At 36.4% G+C, this 16,529-nt stretch overlaps 1 protein-coding gene across 4 annotated transcripts; it reads right to left on the minus strand.

Moving 5' to 3' along the window:
• Nucleotides 1-9,235: 9,235 nt before the first annotated feature.
• On the minus strand, nt 9,236-16,312 carry LOC131944383 (glycine, glutamate and proline-rich protein-like). 4 transcript variants are annotated; one of them, XM_059304953.1, is made up of 9 exons: nt 16,173-16,312; nt 14,865-14,924; nt 13,863-13,985; nt 13,234-13,346; nt 12,696-12,800; nt 11,830-11,875; nt 11,227-11,370; nt 10,966-10,986; nt 9,236-10,925 (listed from the first exon to the last, which is right to left on the minus strand). In XM_059304953.1, exons 1-7 carry the CDS (start codon nt 16,216-16,218, stop codon nt 11,234-11,236), a joined length of 630 nt encoding a protein of 209 aa, XP_059160936.1. In that variant the 5' UTR covers nt 16,219-16,312; the 3' UTR covers nt 9,236-10,925; nt 10,966-10,986; nt 11,227-11,233. The 4 variants fall into 4 exon arrangements, with proteins under 4 accessions (XP_059160936.1, XP_059160935.1, XP_059160934.1 ...); XM_059304952.1 differs by having other exon boundaries at nt 9,236-10,986; XM_059304951.1 differs by having other exon boundaries at nt 9,236-11,370.
• Nucleotides 16,313-16,529: the final 217 nt, after the last annotated feature.

Consider the following 16,529-nt stretch of genomic DNA (forward strand, 5'->3'; position numbering starts at 1 on the left):
AAATGTAGCATTGGGTGCAAAAGTACCATTGTCAACCATGTTGCAGACATTGATGAAAACATTGTGAATCAAATAGCGAAAAATGCAAGCAAGTTTCGCCATTTTTCAATTGCAACAGACGAGTCGCTGAACAGCTGTTTCACCTCTCCACTGCTTGTGTTCATTAGAGATGTGGATGAAGACATGAGCTGGCTTCCCTACATAACATGTATGGCACTGTTACCGGAGACGATATATTCAATGTTTTTAAAAAAATTGCTGATTATAACTTGGACTGGACTAACTTCAGTTACCTGACTGTTGATGGAGGAAAGTACAAGCGAATGAGAAAAACATTCTACAACCAATGTCCCTGCACTGTATTATCCACCAGCAAGCTTTGTGTAATAAATATGTGGACATTAGCAGTGTACTGAATCTTGTGTTGAAGATGGTGAATTTAATAAGGTCACATGGGCTAATTCATAAATAGTTCAGAGACATGTTGAAAGATACAAACATAGAATCGCAAGAATTACCATATTTCACATCAGTAAGATGGCTAAGTTGTGTGAAAGTTATATATAAATATAATATCGTTAGGACGGGGAAGACGGTAGACGTTCTTCGGCGGGTTGGGGGGGGGGGGGGCGCTTTGCCAGTGCCACCCCAAAGAGATGCCTGGAAGACACTCTGGCCCCCGAACTAATATTTGATAGTTAATGCGGCCCTCGGGCTGAAAAGTTTGGAGACCCCTGGTCTATAGGACAAGTGAAGTAGAGTTCACTTGTTTCTGTGACCTCGGCATATGAAGAGAAAGTGTGGTCAGCACGATGCCCAGCCTTGGTGTCATCCCCCTAAATGGTGTCACTCGGTGCGGTCCTCAGCCCCCGCCCCCCCCCCCCTCCGCTACGCCTCTGGTGACCGATACAGTGATCAACCCGATTGGAATAGTCGTATTGTTATATTATGCGATTACTAATTTTATCATAGCAGAGCTAGCTAAAACAGTTTTTGTGCGAAACATTTGTTTGTTTTTATATGAAACAATATTAGCTCATATTTAACTCTATTTATTTCAAATAAAAGAACACGTTTATTTACCTAATTCTTTTCAAATACCAAAATATTGAAAAATAAATGTTAGTGGTTCTTTAAAAACTGGGAAATCTCGTAAATTGTAACTTTTGGCTCTTCCGCCTAAGAGGTTGCCGACGCCTGGCATAGGATGATAGCTACACATTAAGATTGATGGCCCTGTAGAGGGGGATCCAAAATATTATTCAAGAGTAAAAACACCACGGATTTAAATAACTTTGAGTTGGTCATACTTAAACAGACTGGTGTATCATAAAGAAAAGGTTTTTTTAAATTTAATTTAGAAAGTAATTTATAGTTGTTTTTTTTCAAATACAAAATAGAATTTTGTGAACCTGTGTGTAAATATAAAATGTATTATTTAGAAATTTTATTTTCTTTTGTTATTTTAAAGCAATATTTATTCATATAATGCTACACTTTTATAAAATTTTATAATGGGTTACTTCCCTTTGCGGAATGCGTATTTAAATTGATAGGCTTGAGACAATACTTTTAAAAATTAAAACTACTCAGCCTCAAGGATGAAACAAAAATTACTTGAGATTATAATAAAGTTTGTCAGAGCCTTCTACGATAATAGATACAATTGATATATTTCATATTCTTAATTTCAACAGCTCTTTCAAAGTTATGATGTTTAGTCGACAATTTGTAATTAATTATACCTAAAATAAGAAAGTGTGTATGATTGTGTGTACGTGCTTGCGTATTTACTCACGCGTGAGTGCGCGCGTGTGTGTCTGTCTGTAATTAGAACATCTTCCTGAATAAAAAAAAAGAGTCACATTAACCAGCGAAGATTCTGGTAATTTTATCATGCATGCACTATTCAATGTTTGCATGCAGAGATATATGACTCACCAGACAAGGAGCAATATAGACCAGTCTTTATACGACATCGCTGGGTCGCCCTACACTTATATAATAATATACATATCCTTTGTATTGTTTCAGTACTATATAACAGACTGACCTTGTTCAAAACTTAGCAGAGCTGGGATAAAAAAAATTTAAAAAGTAAAGTTCCCTTTTCAAACCTGTCTATAGGGCAAGTGAAGTAGAGTTCACTTGTTTCTGTGACCTCGGCATATGAAGAGAAAGTGTGGTCAGCACGATGCCCAGCCGCCTTTTCCTTTCCTAACGTGAGTTAGGTACCCATCAGAGCTGGGTAGACTAGGGAACGGTCTACTGACTAGAACCCCGATTCGAGCACGAGACGTACGGGTTAGCAGTCCAGCTAACCACTACGCCCTCCAGAGCTGGGAAGATACATTGGCTTTGCGGGAAGATTGTAGAGTATTAATTGCTTGCCCATGCATGCATGCTTTTCTTCGGTTGAATTCTTTCAGTGGTAATCTGGGTAAACATTTCTGTAATAATTATACGATCAGGAGGTCACGTTAAAGTTAATATGCTATAGTGGACACAATGCAGTATTATTATTTATTTGAAGACGTATATTTTATAAAAATTGGGGGTATATCTATAGGGCAGTGAAAGCACAATTCCTCTTTTTCCTTCCGAATGTAGGGTATTTTTAGACGATGTTCTTTAGGGGAGCACTTGCCGATTTTTGCAAGCAAAATCATTTACTTCTATTTGTAAGTAGCGTTGTCCCTTTTCGGGGATCCAAAAAATATAGATCTAGTTAAATGTAAGTGCAAATATGTAAATTGAGCAGTTTTAGAATAAAACCAAAAGCTTATATATAAAGTTAATGTTTGTAATGTCTAAATTTAACATATTTGTTTTTAATACACTTATTATTTCAAAAGTTTCTTTTCATTTTGTGCTTAGTATTACATTTTTACTATAAAATGTTTTACCAGTTACCATTTTTTGATGTTATTGGTAGCATATTTATATATTTTATTTTTATCTAATTATATAAACACCGATTACTTCCCTTAGAACCGTAACGTCTGTCTAATCACGCAAAGTGCTCGCAAGCTTGATAGCCGCTGAACACATGGTACTGATACACCGACACTCAAAAGAAACCCCAAAATATGCCATTATATAAAATCATTCACATTTCCGCTAAAAAAGTGTATTGACAAATCTCCCTTCTCTTCTTAATCTAGTTCGTGTCCAAGACACATGGGACAGATGAAGTAGAGTGCATCTGATTCATTAACTTCGGCATATGAAGGAATAGTGTGGTCAGCACTATGCCCAGCCGCCTTTGTTTCCCTAACAAGGGTCCCTGAGTGATTTCAGGACATTCCACTCCTATGAACCCGGATTTGAACTCGAGACCCTCGATTGGCAGACTAGCTCTATCTAGTGTACTTTTTCTCCAGGTACAGTGAATACTTTTTAGAGTCAATTTTTACTTTCTCGTATATACGAAGTATAGAGAAAGTCTTGCAATCGTGCAAAAAAAAAAGCGAGATTTTTTAAAATCTCGAAGTTTTACAGCACCCTGAGTCGGAAAAACATAGTTTTGCAATATTGTCCGTATGTCTGTATGTGTGTATGTGTGTGTAGGTGTGTGTGTGTGTGTGGTTTTTTTGTGTGTGAACACGATAACTTGGTGTGCAATTCTTTTTTCTACGAGATTCTATTATATTTTTAAAAGTTTAAGTTATTAAAAATGGATTAAAAATCATGTCAATATCCTGAGTTGCCACCCCCGTAGTGTTATAAAAGAATATTCGAGAAAGTTTAGGGGAGATCACTCCTAGTTTATTTTTATGCGATTTCAAAAATGTACACAACACAATTTAATATGCACATCATAGGCCAACTACAACCACTCAGACAGTCAAGATTTTTTTCAAACTTCACTAATGAACTGGCAATCTTTTCTATCATAAAAATAATTCAACCATGGACACTGGGTTAGACTGTGTGTGACTTCAAGTCAGTGACGTAGCGAGGTCGGGTGTCACCATGTGCGGCACTTAATGGTGTCACCCCCCCCCCCCCCAGAGGCGTAGCGACCCTTCCCGGGGACAAACTTTCAATTTTCGATTTACACCCTCTCCTCAAACTTTCGATTTGCTTCCCCCCCCCTCAAACTTTCGATTTGCACCCCCCTCCTCAAACTTTCGATTTGCATCTCTTGAAAGACTATTTAACACTCGAATTAATCACTTAATTAAGTGGAATTATCATTTATCTCTATATATTTTGCTATTTTTTTGCCTTGGTGTCACCCCCCTAAATGGTGTCACCCGCTGCGGTCCGCACTCCCCGCCCCCCCCCCCCACCCCCACCCCTTTCACCCCCGCTACGCCTCTGCTTCAAGTCAAATGGATCCTGTTAGCTAGGCTTGGAAATGGTTGATTATTCTTGGGAGACGATGCAAAGACATACAGAGAATAGACGGTCCAGGCTGTTGCTACCCCAACAAGGGAGGCTGCAGTTAGAAACAATGGCTTGTTTTTTGGTAATTTTTTGCCAGACCAGATGGCCTTCATCTTGTATAAACAAGGCTTGTTCCTCCATAAAATTGTTGTATGCTCAAGTGTTGGGAATGGCATATTTCCCAGGGCCTACTTTTTTCAGTGGCTCAGCAAGAGGTGAAAAACGTCCGGCAACAATTCTACCCAACATTTTCTAGTTATCCTTGATGCAGAGGCGTAGCGAGGGGGGGGACACATGTCTCCGGGCGCCGACTTTAGAGGGCGCCAAAAGGGTTTGGAATGATAAATTGAAAGGTTGAGGGGTGAGGGTGCAAAACAAAAGTTTGAGGGGGGGGGGGTGCAAATGGAAATCTTGATTGGGGTGCACATCGAAAGTTTGAGGAGGGGGTGCACATCGAAAGTTTGAGGAGGGGGTGCACATCGAAAGTTTGAGGAGGGGGTGCAAATCGAAAGCTTGTCTCCGTCATTTCTGGATGTATGAATGTATGAATGGATGGATGTGTGTCCGCAGCTTTAAGTCGTATCTCCTCCTCAACGAAGCAATATCGATGACTAGTTCCAAAAGCTGTTATGTTAAGCAAGTTACGAGGATGAACATAGGCTATAAAATTCCGGGTTTCTTTCATGGATTTCCTGGAAAAGCCAAAAAACCTCGAAAAAATGCAGTTTTTGGCCCATATCTCGGCAACCAGACCACTTAGCGACTTGAAACATGTACCAATCGATTCCCGCCATAATTTAGAACAATATTGCCGAAGAAAGTTTTCAAAAATATCCTTTCGTTCGGTCACAAATTTTTTTTTTAATTAATCAAAATTTGAACCGAATTAGTAGGCATTTTTTCCAACCACACCACACGCGTCATCAAGTTCAATAGCTGCACCATCACGTTCTATGGCTTCGTCATCACGTTCAGTAGCTAGGTGCGCAATGGTTTTTAGTCATGTAACTCTATTGTAAATAAAACATGTAAAATACTGAAATTTTTTTAAAATAAAAAACGTTTTAATAACTAACCAATGGTTTTACTAACCCTGCTCTTGATTTACGCTACGACAGAGCTATTTTTAGATAACATAAGGAAATTGCGCTAAAATTGTCACTAGACTTTTTAATTAACTTGTTTTTAAATTATTTTTTAATGTTACATTTGTTTTATTCTATAAACTTTGTAATGTATGTGCATATAGAGCTAAGAATTTGTGACCAGACATCAGAAAACTGTCTACCATCAGCAAATTGATGCAAACCATTTTTTTTTCTACTGTGCTGCTCGATATCATTCAGCGATTAAACTTAAAAGGTGCTAAAACCTCTTTGAATACAGCGGTCTCTGTGGTTCATTGAATTTGGCCCCATAAAATTGTATTTTGGTAACAATAACTTTCCTTTCTGTGACGTACAGGCCCACGAGAGCTTCGGCACCCAGTTTTTCTTCCAGACTTTTTTCTCCGGGGGGGAGGGGGGGGGGCTCTTGAAATTTTCGGGGGGGGGGGGGCGGTAAACTTTTTTCGGGGGGGGGGGGGGGCGGACACTGTTAAAAGTATATATTTTCTATATAAATTATATAAATTTCATTCCGTTCGGGGGGGGGGGGGGGTCGGTAAAAAAATTTCGGGGAGGGGGGGGGCTTCGTCCCCCCCGAAGAGATGCCTGGAAGAAGCTCTGTCGGCACCAGCGTAAACTGCTGCTGATGGCCCCCATGTTATAGAGAGAGGCGAATCTAGAGAGTCTCGACTTCTCTTTTCGAAACAATTTTTGTTTGTGCTTAGGGCCTAAGTTTAAACAGTCTGATTATTTTCATGTCATCCAAAACCATTTTTTTTCCGCCTCTGACATGTAATTTACAGCGTCAGTTTGCCTTGCATGTTCGCTTTAGTAATACAGTTTTCATCATGGGCGTGTGACTACTTGTGAGGACTGATACAGATTTACAATAGTAATTTTTCTTTCTTACTTGTAACCTACTTTCATTCATTTAAGATGGTTTACTTATATATAGATCTAATACAAAACGTCAAAGTATAAAAAAATGAAAAATAAAAACAACCTGAAAATGCAAATGTGTAATTAAATGATGATTTAAGGGATTCTTTTTTCCATCGGCGTGGTGGGCTGAAGGGGGGGGGGGAATTTGCGTTTTTAAGTATACCTGAAATAAATTGAGGATTACAGAGATTTAAAATGATACAAATTTTAAGCAACCGGAAAAGTTATGTTATTACAATGAGACACATCAAATCAAACATTCTCCCCTTTCAAATCTGTATCTAAAGCAGTCCTCCAACAGTTGTTTATATTGGTTTTTTTTAATTTAATTTTTTTAAACATTTCATTAAAATAAATTAATAATTTATTTGTTTTACACGGCATCAAAGACATGAACACAAATTGCATATATAATAATTAAATGGAAAAAATAAAATGGCCTAAGAACTAGACTAAATTAAGTTGTGCAAACTCGGTTTCTCTTGTCTGCTTAGTTTACTGTGCTCCGTCCTTAGCTGCGGAGTCAAAAGTTCACATTTCTTTCTTTTTTTTTTTTTTTAAATTCAATTGTTTTAAACATTTAAATCAGTAATAATAACTTGTTTGATAGTTTTACACAGCATCAAAGACATGAACATCAATTGCATAAATAATAATCAAAGGGAGAAAATAAAATGGCATAAGAACTAGACTAAAATAAGGTGTGCAAACTAGGTTTCTCTCGACTGCTTAGTTTACTGTGCTCCGTCCTTAGCTGCGGAGTCAAAAGTTCACATTGTAGCCACCCATGGGCAGAAATAGAAACGAACGTGGGAGAAGTATCTCTGTAATACTCATACTGATCTATCATTCCAAAAATTTCCATGACATAAAATTTAACCTTGGCTATGAAGGCACGCTACCTTGAAATATCCGCCTGTCCCGTTGGGTGGGTGGGGGGAGGGGAAGTGTGTGTGTGTGGGGGGGGAGGGGTTAGGTGTGTATCCCTTTCTACCATTCAGGTTGTGCACTTTTAATTTTTTTTTTATACTTAATTTAAAATTCACCGGAAACCAAATTACTAAAGAGTGATCATCAAGTCTTCAAAGTTTTTGAGCGAGTTTATTCTAAAATTTTGTTAAGATCACGGGTTCTTTGCTTTAAAATAGTAATTGTAAAATATGAGCGTAATCAAAACTAGCAATATTGAATTTTTTAATTTAAAAACATTTATTTTTAAATGTAATAACTTATTATATTTTTTAAAAATTCAAATGTATATGTCTCATTTGTGGTATAAGCTTTATGTATTGTAACAGTAGCTTTTCTCCCTTGCTATTCTGAATTGATATATTACATGGGAAGTAACTTGCAGATTCTAGTTTAAATACAACTATATTTAAATGTTTAAAAATGTTTTTAAAAAACCGCGAAAAACAAGCTTTTAAGTAATAATGCACTATCAAGGAGAATAAAGTATTTTCTTTAAATATATAATAATAAACTACATTTTAAATAGCTAGAATGAAAAAAATAATTAGTTTTTGTTATTACATATTTAAAGAAAATACTTTATTTTTCTCTTTTTTAATGCGTAGATATAGAGCAGCCGAGCTTTTGACAATGAAATCATTCACAAGATAGCGCTGATAAAAACTCGAATGTGTGAATGGCGTGCGGTGGTCTAGCTTGCTCAGCTACTATTTATAACTGTTATTACCACTGTAATGATGCTGTGTATGGTTAGCGTGTTTACATATTGATTTAAATGATGCAGTTTTTGCTTACACTTACATATTAATTTGAGATAAGTCTGGAATTTGAGATAAGTCTGGCATTGCCTTTTTGTCGTGGATACGCATTCAACAATTATTTATTTATTTTAGAAATGTTTTAAATAGCTTATACTAATATTTTCCCAAAATAAATATGGTTTGCAATGGGTTTAAACTTGCAAGAAATAAAACAATTCAAAATTTAAACTAAATGACGTGTTAGATTCGGAATTTTTTTGTACTGTAAATAGGTGCTGGAAAGGTGTAGCCCTAGAACTATATTCATTTAATTATATATATATATATATATATAATTATATATATATATATATATATATATATATATATATATATATATATATATATATACATATATATATATATAATTTTATATATATATATATATATATATATATATATATATATATATATATATATATATATATATATATATATATATATATATATATATATATATATATATATATATATACATATATATGTATATATATATATATATATATATAGGGGTATTTATATATGGTACAAATTAATTGAATTATAATTCATCGTTTTAGATATTAAAGGAACATTATATCAATTCAAAAACGACTTTCTAAATTAAAGAGACCATTTAAATAAAATTATTTTGAATTTAATTTCATAGTTTTCGTATATTGATATTAATCTTTAACACAAGCAACGCCCTTGCAACGTTATTAAAATTTAACATTTTGTAAAATAAACAATTCTGGTTAATATCATACTTTCTAAAACTGTGAAAAGCCAATGTTTTACGTTATTTAAATGTGAACTACGTAGGCTAATTAAAGTTAGTATCTGTTCTACTGAATATAGAAGAAAGGGAAAAAATAAATGTTTTGCTAATTGGTCCGGCTTTTTTTTAAATCACGCAATATGCGTGTACGTATAGAAATAAATTCTGGAACTATAATTCTTAACATAATCTAGATATGGATCTCGTATTTCTTTTTTGCAGACAATATACTCATTTTGGGCAAAAAACTGAACGATTTGACATCTTTTTAAATAAAACAATAATTTACTTTAATCCAAAAACCTGTTAAATATAAGATAATTTTAGTATAATAATCATATGTTGGACATGGATATTTAATTAGTGCTGCGATGGTTGTTAGGAAGATAGTGTGACTATTGTTGGCACTGGAATGGTTGTGTGGTGATAGTGGTTGTGATGGTTGTGTGGTGATGGTGGTTGTGATGGTTGTGTTGCGATGGTGGTTGTGATGGTTGTGTGGTGATGGTGGTTGTGATGGTTGTGTGGTGAGGGTGGCTGTGATGGTTGTGTGGTGAGGGTGGTTGTGATGGTTGTGTGGTGATGGTGGTTGTGATGATTTTGTGGTGATGGTGATTGTGATGGTTGTGTGGATATTGTTGTCACTGGAATGGTTTTGTGGTGAGGGTGGTTGTGATGGTTGTGTGGTGATCGTATCGGTAACTTCGTTTGGCAGTGGTTGTGGGGAATATAATACAGCGGTAGCGTTTGTAATTGATATGGTGGTGTGACAATGGTAATTTCAATGGCCATGTGGTGATTGTAGCTAGGGTGGTCATGAATGGCTTTGGTTACAAATCAAATTTTTGTAGAAAAGAAAAAGCATACATACGATATCTTAAGAACCTACTGAGAAAAATATTTTCTCTTGACAAATAGTAACTACCAATTTAAATTCTCGATCAATTTAAATAGTAGTCAGAGCTGGGCTTTGGGCAGAGGCGTAGCGAGGGGGGTGGGGAAAATATGTCCCCGGGCGCCGACCTTTGGGGACGCCAAATTGGGTTGGAAAAATAAATTGAAAGGTTGAGGGGGGTGCAAATCGAAATCTTGAGGTGGGGTATGCAAATCGAAAGTTTGTCCCCGGGCGCCGGGAAGGGTCGCTACGCCTCTGGCTTTGTGGGAGGGGGGGGGGCGACGATAGCAGCTTAACGAATTTTTTTTTGAAACAACACGACTTTAAAAAAACTAGTAACATTTGTACTAGTAACATTACCTTTTAACAACGAAACAAAATAATTATTTTAAATTCGTCTTTTGAAAATAGGAAATTTTTATTGTTGGATAAGATATGTCTACTAGATATGTCTACTTGACATGTCTACTATGATACGTCTACTAGATATGTCTACTAGATATGTCTACTTGATATGTCTACTAGATATGTCTACTTGATATGTCTACTAGATATGTCTACTAGATATGTCTACTTGATATGTCTACTAGATATGTCTACTATGATACGTCTACTAGATACGTCTACTAGATATGTCTTCTATATATGTCTACTAGATATGTCTACTAGATACGTCTACTAGATATGTTTTCTATATATGTCTACTAGATATGTCTTCTGTGATATGTCTACTAGATATGTCTACTATGATACGTCTACTAGATATGTCTACTATGATACGTCTACTAGATATGTCTACTTGATACGTCTACTAGATATGTCTACTAGATATGTCTACTAGATATGTCTACTAGATATGACTACTAGATATGTCTACTATGATATGTCTACTAGATATGTCTACTATGATACGTCTACTTGATATGTCTACTAGATATGTCTACTAGATATGTCTACTATGATATGTCTACTAGATATGTCTACTATGATACGTCTACTAGATATGTCTACTAGATATGTCTACTAGATATGTCTACTATGATATGTCTACTAGATATGTCTACTATGATACGTCTACTAGATATGTCTACTAGATAGGTCTACTAGATATGTCTACTATGATACGTCTACTAGATACATCTACTAGATATGTCTTCTATATATGTCTACTAGATATGTCTACTATGATACGTCTACTAGATACGTCTACTAGATATGTCTTCTATATATGTCTACTAGATATGTCTACTATGATACGTCTACTAGATATGTCTTCTGTGATACGTCTACTTGATATGTCTACTATGTTACGTCTACTAGATATGTCTACTATAATATGTCTATTTGTTATGTCAACTGTGATGCTCTAGTTCCATCCGTTGGCCATGAGCCACTTGGCCCTTGCGATGACGTCATTGCTGTAGTCGTGGCCCGTGGTTCCGGCATCTACGTTAGCCCATGACGTCACCCTGCTCACCCCACCGTTGTAGCCGGCCACGGCACCTGAGGAAAAAAATGTCATAATGTGTCATATGTCATATGTCACATGTCATATGTCATATGTCATGTGTCATGTGTCATGTGTCATATGGCATGTGTCATGTGTCATGTGTTATGTGTTATGTGTTATGTGTTATGTGTCATGTGTCATGTGTCATATGTCATATGTACAGACAAAAAAAAACGTTCGAAATTTTAGAAGGATGTTGATGAAATAAATGTAGGCACAATTTAAGTAGTATTTTCTTAGCTTTATGCTGATAAATGAAAAAAAAAGTTGATTTTACAAAAAAAAGTTTTACTATCATTTGAAAATAAATTTCAATTAGTAGGCCTAATTAAAATGTATCTAGTTAAAATTACTTGTAAAATTTTATGAGACAATAACTATTTATTTATTCCTATGTCTTAGATCTATCAATAATAACATATAATATTTGAGAGATTGTTAAAATGTCTTACCTTGAAGAGCCTGGTCGATGCTCCAGCTTGGAAATTTATTATGGACCTGAAATATGGAAAGAAATCTTGATGGATAAACAGTGAAGAATAGTTTAAGTATACATATTAATGTTCTGGATTTTGTTTTCCAATTTTCGGATTGTTTGAAAAAATCGGTTCACACAAAGCTGGTATATTTTCTGTGTGTAAAGCTATGTAGACACAACGTTGACAGTTTTTTTACATATATCAATAATACACTTATATATAAACATCATACTTTCAACACATACACATTACACACACACACACACACCTGGTTGGAGTAAGGCATCTTCAGCCTAGTGACGAAAATAGCAATATCCACTCACACAATCACACAATCACACACTCACACAATCACACACTCACACATTCACCCGGCTAACGTTGGGCAACATCAGTCTGTTGGCCAAAAACACACAACCAGCACACACACACAAACAAATCACACACACACACAAATCACACACACTCACCATGATTGACATAGAGCACCAAAAGTCTGTTGACCAAAATTCACACACACACACATCACACACACACACACACACATATCACACACACACACAAATAACACACACAAATCACACACACACACAAACAAATCACACACAAACAAAGCACACACACTCACCTGGTTGACATAGGGTATTAAACAGCTGTTGAACAAATGCACACAATCAACACACACACACACACATCACACGCACACCACACACACACTCACCTGGTTGTCATAGGGCACCAAAAACCTGTTGACCAAATCACACACACACACACATCACACACACATCACACACATCGCACGCACATCACACACACATACACACATCACACACACTCACCTGGTTGACATAGGGCACCAACAGCCTGTTGACCAGCATCTCGATGTGTGCACAACTGTCCCATGGCACCGACGTACACGGTAGACCCGAGTTGGCGATGTCACACTGTTAAAGGAAAGTTGGATGTCAATGTCACACTGTCAAATCAATGGGAAGTTGGATGTCATGTCACACTGTCAAATCAATGGGAAGTTGGATGTCATGTCACACTGTCAAATCAATGGGAAGTTGGATGTCGTGTCAGACTGTCAAATCAAAGAAAAGTTGGATGTCCAAGTTTTATTTATTAGTCGATATAATTTAGATTCGTGTATAAACATTTCTTTGCTACATTATTCCAACCAGGCATTATAAGTCACGTAAAGTGTGTCACTGATCGCTTCTGCAATTGCAGCCATTCAGTTCATCGATCCGCCGAAGCACTGATTGTTCTTTGTTTAAATATGCGAAAACTAAAATTAGGATTTACGTGCTTTAAACTCTGACGCTATATTAATTCAAATCACATTATATAAGCTCAAATGTGAAAATATCAAACCTGCATAATTCCCCAGGCGTGGCCAAAGTCACCATAACCACCGGTCGCAACAAGGAGGGTTCCGCCCCTGGACTCTCTGCTGGCGATGGCGGCGATCACTGAAGCCTGAATACCTAATAAGTTTTGTAAAATTTAAATGAGACGCAAAACAAAAATCATATGTATGTACATTTTTAAAGTGGTAAATATATTTATTTTTTGCAAAATGTAAACGTATTTTCGATCTGAGTTTCGGCTAAATCTGGACAACTTTTATAAGGTTCGTACTTCGGAAAGTAAACAGTATGGAGATTACTATTTTTATAAGTCAGATAGTATAAATTTTAAAAATATTGCGAATCCGGAAGTCACGGTTTCTGAATCCAGGTTCGACTCTGTTGGAAATCCTTGAGTAAACCCATCCTTTAAGGGCCGCCAACTCTCGCTAGGGAAGCTATGGTAGCAGGACAAAGTGCTGACCATACTATTCCCTGTATATTGAAATCTTTGTATCAGATGATCTCTACTTCATCTTCCGTATGTTTTGAGCACGAACATAAAAGATGCTAATGTTGAAACTGACGTAACGACTTTTTTTAAAAATTTGACTGCTAGAATGACTTGTTAATATGACTGTTGGAATGACTTACAGTTATGGTCTGCTGACTGCTGGTATGACTTACAGTTATGGTCTGCTGACTGCTGGTAACAGTTCCTATGTTGGTTGAGGGCGGGGACGTCATGCTGGACATCAGCATTAGAGGCTGCCACGCCTGGGTGAGCACCAATTCAAACATTTAAATGTTGTTACATTGTTTCGGTTGACGTACGTACAATAACACGACAGACTAAATGTTATGAAGTCATCAGTATAGTTGGTACTATGGTTTGATGTCGTTAATGACTGCAGTGAGAGGTTATACAGTTGTGTGGTGAACTAGACACGTCAACATTAGATTAATTGATTATTCAAAATAAACACCAACACAGTCTCAGATCATTGTCTTTAATATAATGGATGGTTAATACTTTTGGTCTTGTCTAAAACAGAAGAGAAACTTGGTCATCAATAACGGCCAGACATAGCGGCCAGCCCTACCACACCTTACAACACAAAACACGTCTACAGCCTCCTAAGGATAACATTCGACTGTCCTAATTCATTCTTCCGGCCTAAGTTTCACCCTCTGGAAACATAACCCATGCCTGACTCCGGTAGTCCAGCGAGGGGTGGGGCGCCATAGCCTGCACATAGCTAGGTGGGGCGGGAATGCCTTCCTATCAAATTACGTCATGTCCCAGTTCAGGTGGGGGACGGGTGACGGGGGCGGGGGGGTAAGCCACTAGTAGCATCAACAATACACTAAGTTATAACACTCAACATGTTTTGAATTAGGTTAAGTTAGGTTAGGTTTGCCTGTCATCCCTACTGGGACATAGGCCGCTGACAAGAGCTTTCCAGGCATGTTTTGAGTTGAGATCTTAATGCTCATCAGGAATATCACGTAATTATTTCATTTAAAAATGCAATATATATATATATATATATATATATATATATATATATATATATATATATATATATATATATATATATATATATATATGTATATATGTATATATATGAGATTCGTGAGGTTTTTTAAACTTACCACCATTCGCCTTCCCTGAAGGATGTAGGTGGTTAATGTCACCATGACAAGTTCTAGAGGCTGGGGAGAAGAATCAAGAATGTTAACCGTGAGTACACACACAAACCATCCTATTTAATAACAGATATAAAGTTTACTTTTGGTACTAGTCGCTTTGTCTTTACAGTCTCTAGTAAAGGAACATTAAATCACCAATACCCTGCCGATCTCTCTTACAAAAGAGTGATGCACTATTTTCCTCGGCGTTTTCAGGGATTGTGTACCCAACACAGCACCTTGTTGCTATCACTTCTCCATATTATGTGGTCAAGCGGTAGAGCGCGTGACTCAAGAGAAGTTCCTATTTGAGCTGTTTGGACTCAAGATTGTTTGATGGAGTCTAGCGAGGCCTTAGACTTGAGACTCTCTGGTCACCGCATTCAAGAGCAACTCATTAACTACGTGCTAAATATTTACTTTGTTGATAAGCAACATGTGTATAAAACACTTAGGATAATTTCCAACATTACCTGCATTAGCCTTGATAAAATCTAGCCAGGTCTTTATCTTGAGATTCTCTTGTCATCGCATTCAAGTGCAACTCATTAACTATGTGCTAATTTTTTAGCGCAATTTCCATTCTGGAGAATTGCGTTTATTAACCCGTCATTTCTGGATGTATGAATGTATGAATGAATGGATGGATGTGTGTCCGCAGCTTTAAGTCGTATCTCCTCCTCAACGAAGCAATATCGAGGACTAGTTCCAAAAGCAATTATGTTAAGCAAGTTACGAGGATGAACATAGGCCCAAAAAATTCCGGGTTTCTTTCATGGATTTCCCGGAAAAACCAAAAAACCTCGAAAAAATGCAGTTTTTGGCCCATATCTCGGCAACCAGACCACTTAGCGACTTGAAACATGTACCAATCGATTCCTGCCATAATTTAGAACAATACTGCCGAAGAAAGTTTTCAAAAATATCCTTTTGTTCGGTCACAAATTTTTTTTTGAATTAATTAAAATTTGGACCGAATTAGTAGACATTTTTATCCAACCACACCACACGCGTCATCACGTTCAATGGCTGCGTCATCACGTTCAGTAGCTAGGCGCGCAATGGTTTTTAGTCATGTAACTCTATTGTAAATAAAACATGTATTTTAACCAATGGTTTTACTAACCCTGCTCTTGATTTACGCTACGACAGAGCTATTTTTAGATAACATAAGGAAATTGCGCTAAAATTGTCACTAGACTTTTTAATTACCTTGTTTACTTATTAGATAAGCAACATGCTTATTAAACACTAAGGATTATACAACATTACCTGCATTGGCCACAGCCAGAAAAGCGCCTAAAATAATCAGATGCATGTTAGTTTAATTTTAAGAAACAATACGTAGACTACAGGAGAAAGTACATCGACTTTTATCTATTATTTTCTATATCTAGTTATATATAATATCTACTGTATGTCCGTGACTTTTCTGTAAAAAATAATAAAATAGATAAGCAGCGTTCAAGTTATATATATTTTTTTTCTGTTTAAGATTTAGCTGGTTGCTATTGCGATTTAAAGACACGAATAAACGCAACGATACGTTTATTTTAGCTAACAAACTCTACAAATGGGCCTACGTAAATAAATTGTGTCAAGTTTTTTTCTAAAATTGCCTACTAAGAA

Source organism: Physella acuta, unplaced genomic scaffold (assembly GCF_028476545.2).
Source record: "Physella acuta isolate Inbredline_101_S28 unplaced genomic scaffold, ASM2847654v3 ptg000489l, whole genome shotgun sequence".
NCBI lineage: Eukaryota > Metazoa > Mollusca > Gastropoda > Physidae > Physella > Physella acuta.